Raw genomic sequence first — 20,664 nt, 5'->3', positions numbered from 1 at the left:
TTATATAAATATTGTGGGTTAAAACTCTTTTTGAAGGTGTCCAAATTTATAGTCGCTTGCATAAGAATTCAAAAGTCGATATATGAGTAATGAATGTGTGATGTGATTGTAACAAAGCCTGGAAGATGCTATAGTTTGTTAAAGAACATACAAACCGCATCATAATGGAAAGGCCGTACCAAGGAAAGAGTTGTAGAAAAGAATGGATCCCAGGATAAGCAGTATAGAAAATAAGTGGATGGATAGATGGATGGATTGTGCAAAAATAAAAAGAACAACAACGTAGATGAGGTAATCCACCAAAAGTCTGTGACCTGTAATTAACAGTTAACAATTTGGTGTAGACTGTTGTGTGTTTTCTCAAATCAGGCTCTCTGGCAAGTGTTAAGTGTGACACAGTGTTTAATAGCGGTATACTTGACATATTTCGAAGCATTACATCAATGATATTAATAAGGAGCAGGCAGGAAATTTAACACGTAAAGTTAGTACAAGCAAATCCAATTTCAAAATCCACAAAAATGCCAAAGGCAAAACGTGGTTATATTTTGAACCTGAAGTTTAGCAAATCATTAATAGAATCTAGAAAGGATTTAAAATGATTATTTTTAGACAAATTTGTAAGTTTTTGGACAATAGCAGTTTTTGTAACTTTTCCTCTGTACACCATCACAATGTAGACTGTAATCTGTCAGCCTTAATAAGAAGATTAAACATTAACATTTTAGAAATTACACAGTGCTTTTTTTTATTTCTCTATTTTTATAAAAATTATTATATGTAAACATATCTATTAATTTAAACTGAATAGGTTTTGCAGCATTTGAGTTAACATAAGTCTACAGTATATACTTCTGGATTCATTTAGCTACTTCTCTCAGCAGGCACGTGATCAATAAACACCTTTGACCCGCTTCCTTTGGCAACCATAGATGTTCATGCAATAAGACTGCCGCCACAATGTTTGACAGATGTATGCTTTTGATCATGGGCCCATCTTTTCTTCTTCACACCTCTTCCAATTATCCTGGAACAAGTTCATCTTGACCCTTTGAACCAGATATTCGAAGATCCAATAAACAAATACAAATTCAACTCCAGACCATTTATCTCCTTAACTTGTCATGAAATAATGGGGAAACAGACCACACCCGGCCCTGAGACTTATTAAAAATAAAAAAATTGCGTCATTTTTAATCCACAGAGGCAAAATTGTGTCACTGTCCATAAACTTATGGATTATGGAACTGCAGAATGTTCAGTGGGAAGGACATTGATCTTAAGTAGAAGATCACAGGGACAAAGACTCCAAACAAGAAAAAGTTACACAATCAAAGTAACTTTACTTTATTTAAAGAACTAACTAAAGTTACCATATAGAAGGGAAAAGTTCACTCAATTATTGAGAATAGTGACGGTCAATGAGAATAGGTAGCAATGACCACGGTGAAGATTGAAAAGGGGAAGATGCATCAATAGGACACAATCAGCATTCCAGTTCAAAAATGAATTCAAGCGCTTTCCCATTTATCTTCGTGCACTTAATTCTAACGAGTACCAGTTGAGAGATAGGAAGAAAGAGAAATAAAGTAAGTAAACCAGAGGACACACACATAGAAGTTCTTTTGTTCTTTTTAAACAGGTACACATTTCATCCTGAACGCCAAATTCCACACACATCACAAGAGCACCTCCTTGTCCAAAGTACTGGCAGTTATACCCATTCCATTAAAGCAGCAACTCGCAGTACCAGCAGACTTGGCAGCAGCACTGAGACTCAACAAATAACATCTGGTCCTCCTTGTCTACTCTGATGAACAAACAGCAAGGAGATGGATAACAACAGTTTGTAGTGCATCAACTTTTGGCACCACCTCAGAAAAAAAAAGATTAACAGATTCAATCTCCCACATGAAAAGGATAGTGTTTTTCAGAGGAAAGTAGAACATAAAATGCTAATTGTAGCTGATGAGGGGGTGTCAGCACTAAGTTGTGTTTTCTTGGAAGGGAGTGGAATGAACACTTCAGTCTGCTTTCACTTTTGTGCGAGGAGACTTTAATATGGGAGCTGCACTTGCTATCGACGTCATAGTGTTGTTAAGGGGTCAGTTTTGTATTGGTTTTGATTATCTTAGATTAGGCTTTGATAAATGCTCATTCCTGAATGCACACTAGAACTTCATACTTGACACGGAAGCAAGGGTGAAGAAAAGGTGAACGAATGGCCGGGAAACAAAGATTCATTCACTCCAGGTTCATAACATGAAAAAAAAAAAACTTATTAAAATAACTGACAAAGATATGCTGGAATATTCATTCATTCATTCATTCATTCATTCATTCAAGTGCATACTGTTGGGTCTATGGAGGTCTTGATCAAAATCATCAGATGGCACATGCTCACACACACTCACTCACACACCTAATCATATGCCAACATCCAATCAGCCTACAACATGGCTTTGCACTGTGGGGGAAATCAGAGTGCCTGTAGGAAACCAACAAAGCAGTAGATCATGCAGACTCCACACACACACACACACACACACACACACACACACACACACTGAGATTCAAACCCTCAACCTTGAAGGTGCAAAGTAAAAGCACTAACTGCACCCAAGTTGAAATATGTATAATTTTTCTGAAATGCCTTTACGTTTAGATCCGTAGCCTCTTGACCTGGTTTTCTTGACCTTCAAATCGATTTTAATCTAAATCAGGGTAGCCCCTCTTATTTGACTCTTAATGAGGCTTTACAGGAAACTACCTAGTTATCTAGGTACTGTTATCTTCAGGAGACATCAGTGTATTGATGCAATCTGCTTCGCTGTTTTAACGCCGCCAAGGCTATCCGTGCTACAGTATCTAGCTACAGAATGTGTACGGAATGTTAGCGGGATTCCACCAACATATTTTCATGCCTCTGAATTACAAATTGTATAATAAGAAAAAAAATAAAAAAAATCAAAGAATGCACCTTAAACCATAGACCAAGACCAGATGTGCCTGACGAAAATGGGCATCTGATGTCTGGGCCACACTTGAAGGGCAGAAAACGTGAAAACATCTGTGTGGGCTTTAAAATGAAAGTGAGAGAAAAGTCAGTTCCCATAGCGCAGTCTGCGCCATGGCCAAACACACTTCATTTTCACCCATTAAGTTTACAGATCATAACACTGTCTGCCTCAATAAAGCTCCTCTGATTCCACTGACAAAAGGAGACTTTTTTTGTATTTATGGTACTCAGAAAAACACCAGGACCTCTCCCAAGAGTAATGCTGTTGTGTGCATGTGCGGACGCATGTAAAACATCTGTGGTTTGTCATCTCTTTACATCTCTTAGATTTAAGGTTTGTACATCTCCTTTGCTTATACACATACAGTACTGTATGCTCACGACTATACAGGAACATATGCATGTACTGTATGTGAGCAGTGTCTGAACGTCTGTACTGTACCTGCTCTTGGGACGCCAGACAACACCTGACCGAGTGACATCATTAATCTGGGCAAATGGTCTAACTAAGACATTCCTTAGCAATGAAACAGTGTCTTTCCCCTTTTACACCCAAGATTCCAGGATTCCCGCTCTTGCAAGATCATGCTACTTTACGAGGAGGGGAAAAAAAAGCAGACACACACACACACACAGGCTTAAGATTCATGGGTAATCTGCTTGCAGTCAGAGTGTCACGTTCCAGTGACTGCTGGATAAACGGCACGATCAAAGCCCAGGATGTGTTTGTTTTATCAGCCGAGAAGCTAGAAGCAGACTCCTCACTAACATGGTCCATACCTTTGCACAGTGTAGAAAGGAAAGAAAACAAAGGAGGAATGCAAGAGAACTCTATGATGTCACATTGTGTGCCTGAATCCCATTAAGTACTCGATTAGTGCACAAATAGCAGCTGTCAAAGACATCCGGCCTCTGCACCTCAGATGTAATACTGCTTCCATCTTCTTTAATTTCCAACTTTCTTCAGGGTCTAAGTCTGCACTTCAGGGCTGCACTGAGACTTTGAATCTCAGGTCAAGCCTTCGTTAAACACGCACATGCTATAGCCCTGCCATAAGATCTGATTATCCTGAGCTTGTAAAGATAATCTCCAAAGAAACACATCCATTATGCAATTAACAAAAGTGCAACTGAAAAGTGCAACATAAGGTTCAGTACAGAGGACCGGAATCTGGTCCCGCATAGCAGCAGATAAAGAGAAAGCATTTTACAATGCAAATGGTTTCCATGATTATGCTGCATACGGTTCTCGTACAGTAAGTGTGCAGCAACGGGATACGCTTTATTTCTAATCTGTTATACTCTATGTTATACTAAAGTAAAAGAAAGGTATTGCTAAAGTATTTTACCTTCAAATAAACAGAGAAGAGAACACATACAGAATTGGATTTATTTCCTAGAGTTCGCATTTTGGCGGCACGGTGGCGTTGTGGTTAGCGCTGTCGCCTTGCACCTACAGGTCCGGGTTCAACTCCCGTCTCCGTGTGCAATGCAATGCAGTTTGCATGTTCTCCCCGTGCTTAGTGGGCTTCTTTCAGCCACTCCGGTTTCCTCCAGCAGTCCAAAGATATGCAGGTTAGGCTAATTGGTGTGTATGTGTGTGTGCCCTGTGATGGATTGTCCAGGGTGTACCCTGCCTCGTGCCCTAAGCCTCCTGGGATAGGCTCCAGGTCTCCACGACCCTAAACACAGTATGAAGTGGTATAGAATGTGAGTGAGTGAGGTTGCATTTTGCTTCTGGCTTTACGGAGAAAACACAAACCAAGATTAAAACTAGAGAACTGACTATACTGCACATGCAGACGAAATCAATGCAATACAGGAGCAGATTACTCGTGCATCACACACATACTACATACAAGGACAAAGCGTTGCGAAGAAAGCATTTTGCAATGATGAAAACGAAGAAATCAATAAAACCCAATAAAATCACAGACGTTTTACAAAGCAACGTAAGCAACTCTCTTATTAGGCGGAGAAAACCATAAACCCCAAAATGACTGAAGGTTATACTGAATTTCATCGTATAGTGTGTTTGTTAATACTTGTAATTCATCTTCGAACAAACACTGTACAGAATAAATTGCATCTAATTTAATCTAACCTTTAGTCATTGTTGGATTTATGAGATCCTCCGCCTAATAAGAGAGATTTCATTGGGTTTTATTATAATTTATTACAGAACGACTGATAATTAAAGAAATGTTACTGGTTTATTGAAAAATAAAAAAATTAACAGACTATTACAAATAAATGATAAAGTTTAATAGATTTTTCTTTTATTGCAGTGTATGAAGTTAGCTTTGGAATATTTTCTTTGTCTATCATTACTAGTTTTCATGTATGCATTGTTATTGTATTATGTATTTAACTGGAGTAGATTTAAAAAGTATACACTGTTCAGCCAGAACCTTACCACCTTATAACATAAAGATATAAAGATATAAACACTGATCATCAATTATATACCAGTTTACTGGATGCACAAAGTCTTGACATGACAGGGAACGCTGTTACTTACAAGAAAATAATTAAGAACGGTGGGCCGTGACAGCCTATTGCAAAGTGTTATACTGTACTGTACTGTATTATACCACAGCACTAAGAACAATATCAATTTCAAATCAAACTGAAATCCTATGTGGATCCTGTACACAACTATACACATGTATGATATGCAGTGAGGTCCAATTGTTCATGACCTGAGAGGGAATGAAAGCGTACTGTAGAAGCACTATGAAAAAATATACCTGTAATATACAGTAACAAAGTATAAAACTGAAGTATATAATATGTATTAATTATATGTATTAAAGGGAACAATATGGCATGTAGGTGTGACAGCAGTGTTTAAGTGAACCATGAAATGTGAAATATAAGGATGTGTGACAGCAGCACTGGTGTTGTCTATGTTTTAAAGTGTTTTAAAGTCCCCTGTCCAACTATTACAATATTCATTTATTATCCATTTACAGTAATTTTTGATGTTTTAAAATGTTCACGAAACAAATCAGTCCCTGTTATAATAGACATTATAGCAACTATGAAAAGCCATTCCATCAACAGAACTTTTTTCTTTCTTTCTCTTTAAGTAATTAAAAATAAAGATTAAGAAAAGTCTTTTAAAACTCTTCCTCATGACAGATACGTCCCAGTGTACTGTACCTCTACTACTGTATAACAATAATGGTAATAAACATTAATAGAAACCCTAAATCAGGCATTTAATAAAAATGTGGTATAAAATATTATAATGGGAGAAGAGCATTACCCTAAACATACTTATTTAAGAACAGAGGATAATATAGTTGCAAGCGATGATTACGGGCCCAAGCACCCAGCGCCATAGCCACCCCCGGGGGCACCGCACAACCTGAGTGTTACTGGAGTGTGTTAAGACTTCGAAAAAGCCATCGCCACCCGGTTGCGCCGCACTACTTGTACACATGACATGCAGTGCGAAAGATGTTCGGCTCCATGAGCTCTAAATGTAGTTTTGTGTGCATATGTGCTAGTGTGTATGAGATATGCACCAAAATCTCACGTGGGGGCCCCCGAGTGCCCCGGGCCACGCGACTCTCAGGTCCTAATGGCGGCGGATTCCAACCTGCCTGACAATTTTCATGAGTTTTTTTCATCCTCAGTGTTTCAATTCAATTCAATTCAATTCAATTCAATTCAATTCAATTTTATTTGTATAGCGCTTTTAACGATTTACATCATCACAAAGCAGCTTTACACAATCAAACATGCAACAATCATACACATGCACACATCACAAATGTTAGCACTCACACACTCACATCTTTCTCTCATAGGTTCAAGACTATAAGGGCCGGGTCTGGTGGAAATGATAATGGTGCAGGTGCTTGGGCTGGTCATTGTTTTAGCTGGATATGTAGTTTTTGAGTGTGTGTGTGTGTGTGTGTGTGTGTGTGTGTGTGTGTGTTTAGGATGTATAATGTGTGTACTGTGTGTGTAGGACACACTGTGTGTCTGTTTGTGTGTGTGATAGTTGTGTAGTGTGTGTTTGTTTGTAAGTGGTGTGCGTGCGTGTTTGTGTGTGTGTAGGATGTACAGTGTTTGGGTGTGTGTGTGTGTGTGTGTGCGTGTTTGTAAGATATGTAGTGTGTGTGTGTGTGTGTGTGTGTGTGTGTGTGTGTGTGATGGTTGTGTAACGTGTGTCTGTTTGTAGTGTGTGTGTGTGTGTGTGTGTGTGATGGTTGTGTAATGTGTGTCTGTTTGTAGTGTGTGTGTGTGTGTGTTTTATATTTATTATTTCTGTATATGTTTAAATTGTAAACATGAAGCCATAATAAAAGAAAAAGGGGCAATACCACCATCTAGTGGGAAACGTTTAGTACTGCAGGCGTCAGGCCAAACCCATATCTAATCAATGGGGAGATTAATTTAACAATATATTGTGAGCCGTTTGAGCTCCACAAAAGTATTAAAAACTAAGCAAACATACTCACAAGCAGTTGTTTTATCTAAGAAAAATGTTTCAAAACATTAGTATGTTCCACTGTTAAGATAAGAAAAGAAAATTAAGATATCAAACAGCCCTTCACAATGCAAGATCCTCAATGTCTTGAGATTATATTGGACCGTGTTTGGTCAAACTCATATAAATGCCCTAAGAGAAGTATATCACATTCCAATGGGTGTGTTTTTCAAACAGTGCAAAGTAACTGACTTCCTGTTTAGCAAATCCGATAACAACTAGATGCACTTTGATCAACTCAATAAGATCCAAATCTTTCCTGGGTCTCTTGCATATATGTATATGAGTTATGCAGCGCGATTTTAACAAAGTTCCAGGGGGCGCTGTGAAGACCGTGTGCCACGCCCGAGCCCAGCCACACTGGCCTTTTTCATGAGAAGGTCCACTCTATATGTGACATGGGCTGGAACATTCCACTCGTAAGATGAGAAAGCATTAGTTTTTTCTATTATGTCCGTTTTTAAATCCTCGCCATAGCAACACGATTCAAATGATCAAAAATTCCTTTACAATTTTAAATCTGCCATGTCTTGACATTATTTCAACTGGTTTTAAACCAAATCTGGTGAAAGTAAGAAACAAAATTTAAGATTTCATAAAGTGATACACTTCCTGCTTGGTGGCGCTATGACTTAGAGTTATTATTTTTTTTTTTATATCATGTGAGCAGCGTTCCACTCTTAACATAATCCTAAAGTTCCATGTACATAACTTAATGAAGACAGACGTTATTAGCCACTTCCTGTTCCTTTTTATTTGCCATCATTTTAAAGCATTACCACAGTTGAACCGTTTGAGATATGAAAAATCCCTTCGCAATTTTGCATCGCCAATGTGTTGAGATCATATTGGCCTGGTTTGGTGGCTATTCTATCAATTCCCTAGGAGGAGTATTTCAAATTCCATTGGGTGCATTTTGCAAACAACTCAAAATAAGTGGTTAGACCCAATGACATGCAGCATGAAAGTTGTTCAGCTCGATGGGATCTAAATGTATACTGCACACTGATTTCCTAATAAAAAAAAAATAATAATAATAATATAAAAAAATATATAGATGATCCTTAGAAAAACAATATAAAAATAATAAAAAATCATGTAAATTATAAGTAAAAAAAAAAAAAAGTAAAATGGAATAAATAATATTCTGTTATTAAGCCATTTAAAATTAATTTATGGAGGAAATTGAAGACAGGAATCCTCCAATTTAATTTATTACTGAATGAGAAATCCATTAAGGTTCGTCAGAACCTCAAAGAAATGTATCTCTAAGGATATTATCAAGACTATCACATCAAGGCACGTACTGTATGTGCATTCTTGGGGGAAAAAAAAAGGTTTCATCTAGCGTTGAAGGATTCTTTGTTTTTGTTTTCTAGTGGAGCTTTAAAGTACCGTATAGTCTCTATTCTACAATAGAATATCTCCCTTTTAGGGAAAACAACTGAAATTCTAAAGTCATTACCCACTCAAAGACATATCACAAATGTAATTTAAGAACATTTACTGAATTATATGCTCTGCCAAAATTGGAGGTACTGAACAAAAAGCACATTTTGTTTGCGTGTATCATTTAGAAAGCAATAATATGTAACACTACGAACAAATTTCACTTCAAAGCCCCAACAGTCACACAACAGTTCTTACTGAATAACACACAATAGAGTCTTTACAAAGAATAAGGTCTTATGTCTTTAATTAACGAACACACACACACACACACACACACACACACACACACACACACACACACACACACACACACACACAATTCTGGCTTCCCATACAGCTGAGCTCATATAATAGCACCTCTTCATTCATCATGTTTCACAATCCCACATTTGGGCTTGATATAATGTTATGTTCTCCTCTTTTATAACCGCCATCATGTCTGACGTCCAACTTGGACGGTGCAATCTCAATAACTACGGAGAGGGAAGCGATGTATATGGCTCGAAGGTCAAGGAAGCATCCAGACCAGACGAGAAAGCCAAGACATACAGGCTTCAAAAGGACCACATGAAGATCTGCGCACGATATTCAAAATAATGGAATAACCAAATAAACCAATGTGACAGAGCTGTGGAGAGCAGCATTAATCTCCTGCCTCTATAAACATCATGTCTCGTCTCCATACACTATGGACATTTATAATAATGTACAAATGAGACGTCTACATTCAGTCATAACAAGGCTCTTCGGTAGCCCGTCAACACTGTAAAAAGTCAAACAATAAGTAGGTAGCAAGTATGTACAGTATAGATTAATCTTAACCATAAAAAGGGCCATATTTACTAAAAATACCTAATCGGTTTTATAACTGAGCACAGCCAGTACAATAGGTGCTTCTTGGCAGCTGAGGATTCATTTTAGAAATAAATGAGAGTCTCGAAAAAGAATCTTGGACTTAATGTTGAGTCACTTCAAGGTAGAACAGTTTTAAGAAATTTTTCTGCCTTCGACCATCCGGTTTCTATGAGCCTGTGTCCGGGTAGAGACGCAGAGTCCTGTTCATGAATGACAGCAGATGAACTTGATATGGGGGTAGGGGGATCTCAGCGGATAAGACATTGGACTACGGAATAGAAGGTCCCAGGTTTGAACCTCACAACCACCAAGTTACCACTGTCGGGCCCTTGAGCAAGGCGCTGAACCCTCAACAGCTCAGATGTACAGTATAATGAGATAAAAATGTAAGGCGCTCTGGATAGGGGTGTCTGCCAAATGCTGTAAATGTTACCTTCTGTAGTAAGTTTGACATGTCTGAGTTGCTTTTCTACTCACCATGTTTGTAAGGAATAGTTGCACATGTTGGCATAGCCATGTTGTCAGCTGGCATCAATGTGGGTATTCTTATCTCACTGTATGGCTTTTGTTTGGTACTTTGGGCTTATCATCAAAACACACTAATGAAATATATCTAGCTTTATGAGAGTGGTCCCATCCAGGATGCATATTTACCCAATTGAACTCGTACTGTATGAGTCTGTAGCAAAGTGCGTTCTTCACCACCTTCCTCAAAAGAACTACCCATACCCATACGGCATTTGGCACCTTTATACATTTTTATCTCATTACACATTTGAAAAGTTGAGGGTTAAGGGCCTTGCCTAAGGGCTCAACCGTTGTAACCTTCAAGTCAGTGGTCTAACACCTTAACCACGGAGCTACCCCTGCTTACGAGATAGCATTTATCAGTGGAATGGTGTTCTTACTGAAGCTGTTCTGGTAGTCAATGATACCCAGAGTCTTCAATTTATCCCTTTTCACCCTCTATTTTCCTGAGTTTACCCCTGAACTTAAGATGCCATACTTCTTATTCTTTCACTGACATTGAGCACAACCTAGTGGCCATAGAGAATAAGCACAGGTTGCACATTTTGGCAAAGACGTGTGCCAAGCTCATAACCGGCCTTACCAGTAAATTGGAATAAATGATTTTAGAATTCAGTATTGAGCATTTTGACACACATTCTCACAGTATGTTACTCTATAGAACATAAAAAACTGAAGTTTTACTTGCCTGTTTCGACTTTTGTGTGGTCGGTCCTCTCAGTGATTTTCTCCTGGCTGATGAGATAGTCTACAATGCGCACACCAATTGGTGGTTCAGCATGATTCCATTCCAAAATAACCAAGGAGCTGCTGGGCTCATATAAGCGGGACAGCTTGAGCCTGAGCGGAAAAATGCAAATGGGTCAGCGAGCCTCTCCTGAGAGATATGAGTACTCATATGAAATTAGCACATAATAAAATAAAAGTTGGTATTACATTTCATGGACGTGTTTGTGGTCTAAAAGTTTTGAAGCTGCAGCTCTAGTCTAGAGCTTGCATGTGCATGTGTGTGTGTGCGTGCTTGTGTGTGTGCGTGCTTGTATGTAAAGTACATTTAAAAGATACAAAGCTCTTCATAATCACAAACTCATCAGGAATGTCTGTGTTTGTGTGCATTATATCCGTTTGCATGCCTTACATGGGCTGAGAAAGTGGGGCACACGTTGGTAGTCCATCAGCACCAAAAGCACTGGAATCACAACGACACCAGTCATCGATGACGTCGCCTTTCCCTGAGCACCACAACATGCTCATCATAGCTTCCTGCAGTGCCTGCCAAAGCCAAATACAATATGTAATGAAGGTAGGAGACCAGGGTACTGATTTCTTTTCTGCCTCATAACAAAATTTCAGTTGCATTGTGATGTGTAAAAAAAATAAAACAGGGAATAAAAAAAAAGGAAAAGTTTACTAGAATTGTTGATTATTGATGTATTATAAGGTGATTAGAAAGTTATTTCACTGAACCTGAAGAATACGACCAAAACTATGTGGACACCTTACCGTCACACCTACACTATATGTGGTCTTTCCTCCAACTGATTCAAAAACAAAGAATGTTATTTTTAATAAAAAATATAAACTAAGAGACACTATACACACTGCTGGTGCACAATCTGCTTAACATTATGTCCTGATGCCACTGTGAAACATATTGTTGCCAGGGTATGTCAAATGCGAGCTGTGCATTTAAGAGAACTCTGACTTTTATACGCGGCATCAATTATTTATTCATTTATCACTTATTCCCATGGTGGTTGATGCAGAACGCCACTCCGCTGGTGTCAGTCTGCACTAGTATGTGTGACCCCTTTAGGAGCTTTTATTTTGAGGATTTATTTTTTCCACATGGTCTCTGTTGCTACAATTGTTTTAAATTTCAAAGGGCATGCCCCAGAGGAGAACACATGAGCAACATTTATTTACTTTTCTACAGCAATGACGTGATGTGTTAGCACAAAAAATAAAGATTACAATTTTTTTTTTTTTAGTTTGGACCATTATTTTTTTTTTCATAGTCTAGACCCAGCTGAGCAAGGAAGAAAGAAAGTATGTGTTTGTCAGTGCTTGGAGAAATGAAGGGCTTTCAGAAGGCTCTCATACATATGTGTGGCACATTGCCCTTTCTGCTCTCCACACTTGGATCACTCACCCTCAAATACAACAATATACTGCATGTATATGCATATAAATTTCCATATCCTCCGGATGTTTTTTATATTCTATGTATAATATCCGCCTCCTGCAACAATGCACAGTGTCCCACTCTCTAAACACTTACAGTGAGAACAATCTGGAGTAGTACATTCATACTGTACATGAACCAGTATGTTTAACTTCAACTATGAAGAAATGTCAGAATATCTTTTTCTCGGGTTGGTTTGCTTAAATGAAAATTAATAAATAAAATTTATAATGGGCAGGAAACCTTTTTCTAATTATGTGGCCTCAGTTTACTATCATGGGCTCCAGGGGAACCTTAAAAAAAGTATAACTTACAACTAATTAATATTGATCAAATCTAAAAGACGCACCTGGTAGGTTTCGTTGTTGTTAACAAGCTCATAGATTGGTGCTGCCTTTGTGACTTGGAGTAGCACAGGCTCTGAAGGCCTCTGGGTCCCAGGACTCATGTGGCACAGGTGGCAGGAGGGTGGGCACTGGCCCTGGCTGCTGCAGTCCATACGCACACCTGCTGTCAGACGCTTGGCCCCCAAGTCCAGTAGGCTGGCTATATAGGCTGGATAAGTGATAACTCGTGTCTCTTTATCCCGCTCTTCTGATTCATCAGATGGAGAGTTACCTGCAACAGGAAATGCAAAAATGTAAATGCTAACAGAGTTTTGCTAAACATAAAACAAATAAGTTTTTTTTTTATTTACTCAGTTTTTCAAATGAAAAACTTGAGGGTATCAAAAAGTTTCAGATCCGGTCACTTTTGCCATACGTCCTCCCTCAGACGCCTTAAAAGGTGGCAGTAAAATTCACTAATGACGATCTCGCCCCGGGGATAAATTCTCGACACACAATGCCGCGATCGGGAAATTTTGCGGCACGATGAGCATGCATTTGGTCGAGCTTCGGACCTGCCTCCTCTTTTTCAGTCGTGGAGATGATGAGCTCTTCCACTGTGGAGACTGTTGCTTTGTGTCAAGGTCATTACCCATACACCTAAGTTGTGTCATCCACGGCACGCTGACGGAGTTCTTGGCAGATTTTGACCCAATGTTCCTTCTGCTACTGGGTCAGCAGCCTGAGGACGCAACTTGGCAGAAACACGGCGCAGGTTTAAATCACACGTGAGGATTGCCTGGACTGTTGTGGATTGTTCTCCGATGATCATCATGCACAAGTTGTCAAATTGGTTTTGAGCTGATTTCTCGTCGTCTTCCACTCAAAACACCTTGAACGACTCATAAACTTGCCGAATCATGTCAAACATTTCTGTGCCAGGTTTTATGCAGAATTTCACATTTGCTCTTTGTAATAACTTGCGATCCATGATGAAATAGCATATAGACCTGGTAACACATGTGGTCTGGCCTTGTGCATGTTGACATGTACAGTAAAAAATCTAGTCTTTCTAATCTAGAACAAAAACAACACCATTATTATTAGTAGTAGTATTGGTATTTATAGGGGAAATCTAAAAGCAAAATAGGAACGCAATCACTGAGTTAGGACTTGCCTGCATGTATACTGTATAAGTGCCTAATTGCCTATTCATATTCATACTTCAGATTTCTTTTTCTTTACAAATTCAAACCAACCTACTACACCAGACCCTGACAGACACCATGAGTGTCATGCATTTCATCATATGAGTCATCCCGTAAACATCAGAATCGCCCGGTTACTACAGAACTGCAAACGAAACTAACAGAAGTCTGCCATAACCAGAGGGCATGTGTTTCACTGCAACTGTGCATCATTTAGGGACAATCTCATTAGTATTTAGACACATTTTTCTCATACATACACACTTCCATAAATTTTTTTTTCAAATTTACTTTTCATTTTTGTGAAGCTGGTTTGAGACAATGACCACTGTTAAATATAAATAAAATAGAGTTAATTTAAATAGAATAGAATTTAGTTAAAAATTTAATGAAAATTTATCCAAGCAATCTATGTTTCTGATCATTTCTGTCTCCGTGTTTCCTACCATAAAATAATTTGGAACTGCGTTAGCTTACTCTGCTGAATTTATCAAATATGCAAGTGATTTCTGAGTTCAATAGCCAATTAGGGAATAACATACTGCTTGTGCAAGCCTTCATATTCTAAAAACGCATAGGTCTAACGAGCAAAGAGTTGATGCTACAACCCGCAGTTCTTTCAGCCTGTTCTCTGTCAGGGTTAGCTTGCTCATCGTCTTGGAAAACAGGAGACAAATAAAGAAGTGAAATTGTTGGGCTCCAGTTCCCCAAAGCGCTACATTCTATAAATGAGCAGAGTCAACTCGAGCCCCCATCAATCCACTGGGCACCCATACACACACACACACACACACACACACACGGAGAGAGAGAGGGGTGGTGGTTGTAGTGCTGGAGAGCTTTTGTCTGAAATCTCCCCTCTCTGCTGATGAGCTATTTAATTAAACTTGGTTTCTTGAAGCAGGGATCCAAGCAAGAAATCTTTTGTTATTTAATGCCTGTTCATGACTTTTGGGAGAAGCTGGCATCCGCATCCAGGGTTCAGTGAGACACCATGCACCAGTAGACGAACACCTCTAGGCTCTTTCGTTGAGCGTGTATAGATTCGAAAGCTCTTTATAGAGTTTAATTAATCACAGAGGAGACTAAGAGATAAGGAAAGACAAACTGTCTGGTCTATTTTACCAGGTAGTCATAAAACACTGCAAATAGTGGTTTTTTAAAAATGTGCCATCCTATGTAGATTAAGGAGATATTACTGGTATTAGCTTAGACTATGCCTTAAAAAGGCACAGAAACTGAAAGATAGGGTGAGATTGCAAGACACACAAAAGAGGAAGAAATAAGAACACTGAGCCCATGGTAATTTGCTCTGAGCTTAACAAAAAGCTTTGAATTTTTTTTGCAACAGAGACAAATCAGAGAAAGACAAAAATTATATCAGGGAACCTAAGAAAAAACATTAATAATTGTGCTTGGGAAAAACAGCAAAACTTTTTTATAATGATGAGTAAGCCCTCAGTAATCATGGCTGTTTAAGAGATTTACACAATTACTCAACTCATTTCAGAGGTAAAAAAATGTATATATATATAACACAAGAGCTTCAGGCTTCATCAGTGCCAGTTCACTCAGTGGACTACAGAGGGTGCTGGAGGATTACCATAAACTTCAGTCACCCATGCCATAAAACAAAATGGATGGATCAGCATGCATAATAAATGATATGACTTCGACAAAAATGATTTGGTAAGAGGATCACAAATTCATGCAGTTTACAAAGTGACTGCAAATACCAGCCGATGGATTTAGGATAAGAAGCACTAGGACTATAAAAGTCCTGAACAAGGTTAACTACATGGTGGGGTCTAAACAATGGTTTGACCTTTGTAGCATCATCAAACGATGCATTTTATTGTGCTGGTGGTCAGACCACATCTGTTCACTTAAAAAAAGACAAACTGCTCCTAACAGCCTGCTGTAAACATTCTTCTGCCTGATATTCTTCTTTACACAGTGACTGCTAAGCATATGCACACTGGTATACATAGATACACATCATTTACTGTATAACTAAGCAGACTGCTTCTGCTCAGAATTACTTAAATATTCAGATAAATATCAGGCAAAGCAAAATAACACAAATAACACTAATTTATTATGCATTAATATGAAAATACATCTGTCAAGGTAACCACAAACTAATCACATATAATACAGAATATAAGCACTGGAAACCATATATTTATAGAGTAGACCACATCATAGAGTATAACTGCTGCTGAACTCTTAAATAACAAGCATTTTTGTCTCTTAACAAAAGGCGCTGCTTGTCAAAGTGAGACTGGCCATGTTTATTTACGTGAGCTTGGGCCTGTCTGACACACCACTGACATCTTGTTTCAGTGTGTAAACTAATTGGTAAGTCTATCTGTGATCCCAACTGACCCCAAACACTCAGAAGCACCCTGACTTGCCCTCGATTCAGGACAAGCAGAACGGTCCTTCAAACCTTTACTGGATAGCATACAGTGCGTTCTATTTAAGCCATTGTAATACAAGGCAATATGGATAATATATTTAAGATATTGAACACAATAATGTTGATTATGATCAAGCATCCATGAAATGTGCCAGACAACCAAATCTGATCTGCCAAGGCACAAGGGGAACAAAAACAATACTAGGGGTAATATTTTGCATTGTATGATTATTGCTGATTGGTGTATAAGCAACAGAGGAGAATATTAAATTCTGGTATTTCCGTCAGATCCATTATTCCCAGTGAAGAGCAATCTTAACGCTTCAGAATACCAAGACATCTTGGACAATGCTATTATTCCAACTTTGTAGCAACAGTTTGGGGAAGACCCTTTGCTGTTCCAACTACAATTGCTAAGCAATTATAGCTGCAAAAGGAGGACCAACTCCATATTAAATGGAATACAATGTCATTATATATATATATATGAAATAGAAAGTTTCTAAAATAATTCATCAATCTAACAGGGTCTGTGAAATCACTTATTATTAAAAATCCAATCCATCACATTTTTTTGTGCTTTAAATATGATCCCCTGTAGGCATGTATGTGAGACAGACTATATACTGTACTATACTGTATAATAATCTATGCAGTGTCTGGGTGTAGATGGTGTAGAATATGAAAAAGACATGTTTTATTTTTCTTTGCTGTAATATAATTTGGTTTGCAGGTGGCACAGCTTTGGTTTCTGGCAAATAACATTTGTAGTTGGTCCTCATGTTGTTTAAACATGACTGGCAGGCTGAGTTTTACTTCAAACAAAAATTTTACTTCTTTTAACTAATACTTTGCTTTTAGAGCTCCTGTTAAGACAGGATAGAATATATAATAAAAGGCAGAATAAAGGCAGAGGGTGTGTAATGACACTAACCTTACTCAGGAATGTGTGATAATGAATGGCCTGTGGTGCGACTCGCATGTCATAGTTTCAGGGTTGAGGAGTACAATTAAGCATAATGTTAGAAACAAAGACAGAAATGAGCTGTGTCACTTTCATAGCACTTTTTCCTTCCACAAATGGAATGCCTAGAATGTAACGCAAATACTGTATTTCTATTTTTGACATGCGCATTAGCTGTAATTCTCATCACCAACAATTTGTACATGTCTTTTTTCTTCTTTAAGAGATTTATTAAGTGCTCCAGGGAATAGGCTTAAATGTCACATTTAAAGCTGTCATGCTGATTTGAGCATTTCCTTCATCTAAACTCCTGTTTCATAGAACACATAAGATGAGAAATTTAAATAATGATTGATACCTGATAACTATTTCACAACAAAGTGAATGTGATAAGATTGTTATTAAAATTCTACTGATAAAACAATTATAATTTTGGGACAAGCATCTACTCCCAGGGTCATAGAAGATAAGCATGCCTGAGACATCCTCTATCCTCCATATTAAACTGTTTAGAGCTAATGACATAACCAAGGAAAATGTACTACGTATTGTAACATAATAATAATTTGGCACTTCAAACAATACTATGGTAGGCACCATAGGACCAGGGTAACTATTGTGGTAGTTCATGGTACTGTGGGTTTTCAGTAAGTACCATGGTATTCACCAAAGTTCATCACGTATCTACTATGGTATGTTTGTACATGCTGTACCATATAAGATGTGTTATAACATAATACTTTTTATGGTATAGAACAGGCAGTACCATATTATTGTGCGTAATATTAAAAGTTTCAAAATTCAATTCAATTCATTACAAATTTTATTTGTATAGCACAGTTAACAATGGCCATTGTCGGAAAGCAACTTTACAGAATTAAAATAAAATTCACTAGGCTCATTAATTTCACAATTCACAAAAATTGTGAAGGTATTTAATAAATTTTTACATATATATTATGACCATCAGTCCTGTGTCATGCCAACAGTAATGCATGTTGAGACCATTCATGTGTGGGGTTACTTCTCAGCCAAGAATGATCTAGAATGGTACAAAAACAAAAAGCTCTAAAAGCAACTTCTTCCAAACTTCCAAGAACAGTTTGGTGATGAATAATGCCTTTTCCTGCATGATGGAGCATCTTGCCATAAGGCAAAAATTATATTTTATTGATTGACAGCGTGCCAGGGCCAACTGCAGAGGTTTTGAAAAAGAAGGGTCAACATTGCAAATAAACCTCATTCTCAAAGCCTTTGCTATAATTACTGTACAAATATTATTATTATGGCACATCAACATGTACAGTATACCATATTTTTGACAGTATCCTGGTGTGTGGTAGATCCATGCACCATAATATACTTAAGTACATATACTAAATCAGCATCGAATACCATTGGACCAATACTGTATACTGTACCTATACCATGGTTACATTTCTTATGGGTCCTGTATATCAAATAGGGCAACATAATCAGGAAATAAGAATGAGTAAGTTACAATTTCATTAACTAACGTGATCACAAAGCTATCCAACATGTCTCCTAACACATCATTTATAAAAAGCTGGAATACAGAGAGGACATTTATCAGGACGCAGCATGATCAAATATTAATAATGTCCAGAGTTCCAGTCTTCATTTGTGCCCATCACACACTACTGAGATAATGCGTACTGAAATAGTGTGAAATAGTTCATATCGTGTTTAGAAGTTCAAGTGTGCTAAAGAGGATGAGACCAACGGCTGAGTGTAGGGTAGTAACCATAATGGCATTAAGCCCCTGTATGATCTATATAAGGACAAAGCCTCTCTTTGTCAGATTTGGATAGCACAGCTTTAACGAAATTAACCTGGGGTAACAACAAAGCTTTACACACAGGCTCATTAAATAGTCATCTTAACACAAGCTCTCATATCTCATGACTCACAGTGATGTGGATCACCGTACCTTCCACACTGGGGATAACAATGTACTGTATATTGCATATAAAGCACCATCTCTCTCTCCAACTCCCTCTCTCTCTTTCTCTCTACTCGTGTGCGTGTATGTGTGTGTGTTGGCATGTGGAGACGCGCCTCCTTTGTGGCTGGTTGAAAGATTAATTAAAAGAGAAGTCATTGGGGTCCAGTCTTCTCTGACCTCTAAAATGAGTAATTGGGCACAAGTACAGACTGCTCCATCAACTTACTCGTCTATAGCCCCCATTCTGTCACCATCTCTCTCTCTCTCTCTCTCTCTCTCTCACACACACACACACACACAATTCACATGAAGGTCCATGCTCTCAGCTCATCCTTTGCCCTTTTTCAAGTGGCTTACATCTAACAGCTTTGTTTCAATTCACTCTCCACTTTTCTGAGATCAGCCTAAAGTCGCTAAAACTCCACCAGTTCAGTACTATGCATAAAGTCATTTCTAAAACTTTGTGTCCTTCTTTTAATAATTCTAAGTTTTTTTGTGGAAGAATTAAAAAAAATATATCATTTGCTAGTAGCAGGTATCTGTATTAGGGAAATACACTACAACCTCTGATGAACAACAACATATAACTTTTATTTCACTGTGCCATCATTTATTCACCAGGCCAAAATGTGTCATCTCTCACATCACTGTGGAGGAGTTTTGGACGCATTCGTCTTTACAACACTGCTTCAGTTCTTTGAGGTTTTTGGACATTTGCTTATGCACAGCTCTCTTAAGGTTCCACCACAGCATTTCAGTTAGGTTGAGGTCTGGACTTTAACTACAGTAGGACATGTCATAATCTTAATTCTTGTATTTTTTAGCCTTTCTGATGTAGATTTACTAATGTGCTTCGAATCATCGTCCGGTTGCATGACCCAATTTTAAAACTCAAACAAAGACTGCAAGGTGCCCAGCTCCTGTGACTACAAAAACAAGCCCAAATCATCAGCCCTGCACTACCATGGCTCTGGGCATTAAGGCCAAATGACTCCCAGAAGCCCTGTGGAATTTTTGGATGTAGTTTAATAGAAGTCAGTCGCGCTTCCAGGTTCATCAGAGGAGGCTTTCTACTGCCAACCCTTACAAACCATACTTATTTAGTCTTCTTCTAATTGTGCTGTCACGGACTAACATTTAATATGCTCAGTAAGGCCTGGCGAGTCTAAGATATAGCTCTTGGGTTTTTTGTATTTCTGTGAGCATTGCACGACCCTGTGGTGAATCTGCTCATC

General features: G+C 38.2%; 1 protein-coding gene across 3 annotated transcripts in view; it reads right to left on the bottom strand.

Annotated features, from left to right (window-relative positions):
• Positions 1-20,664, bottom strand: part of astn1 (astrotactin 1) — a 263,789-nt gene that overhangs the window by 10,106 nt on the left and 233,019 nt on the right. For all 3 annotated transcript variants that reach the window (XM_053504192.1, XM_053504985.1, XM_053505503.1), the window contains 3 exons: positions 12,893-13,161; positions 11,497-11,630; positions 11,047-11,198 (listed from right to left, as the gene is read on the bottom strand). In XM_053504192.1, the coding sequence (XP_053360167.1) occupies positions 11,047-11,198; positions 11,497-11,630; positions 12,893-13,161 (555 nt within the window). The remainder of the gene's footprint in view (positions 1-11,046; positions 11,199-11,496; positions 11,631-12,892; positions 13,162-20,664) is intronic.

This window comes from Clarias gariepinus, chromosome 1, assembly GCF_024256425.1.
Source record: "Clarias gariepinus isolate MV-2021 ecotype Netherlands chromosome 1, CGAR_prim_01v2, whole genome shotgun sequence".
NCBI lineage: Eukaryota > Metazoa > Chordata > Actinopteri > Siluriformes > Clariidae > Clarias > Clarias gariepinus.
The sequence above is the reverse complement of the archived record's forward strand: the minus strand, read 5'-3'. Positions and strand labels throughout refer to the sequence as shown.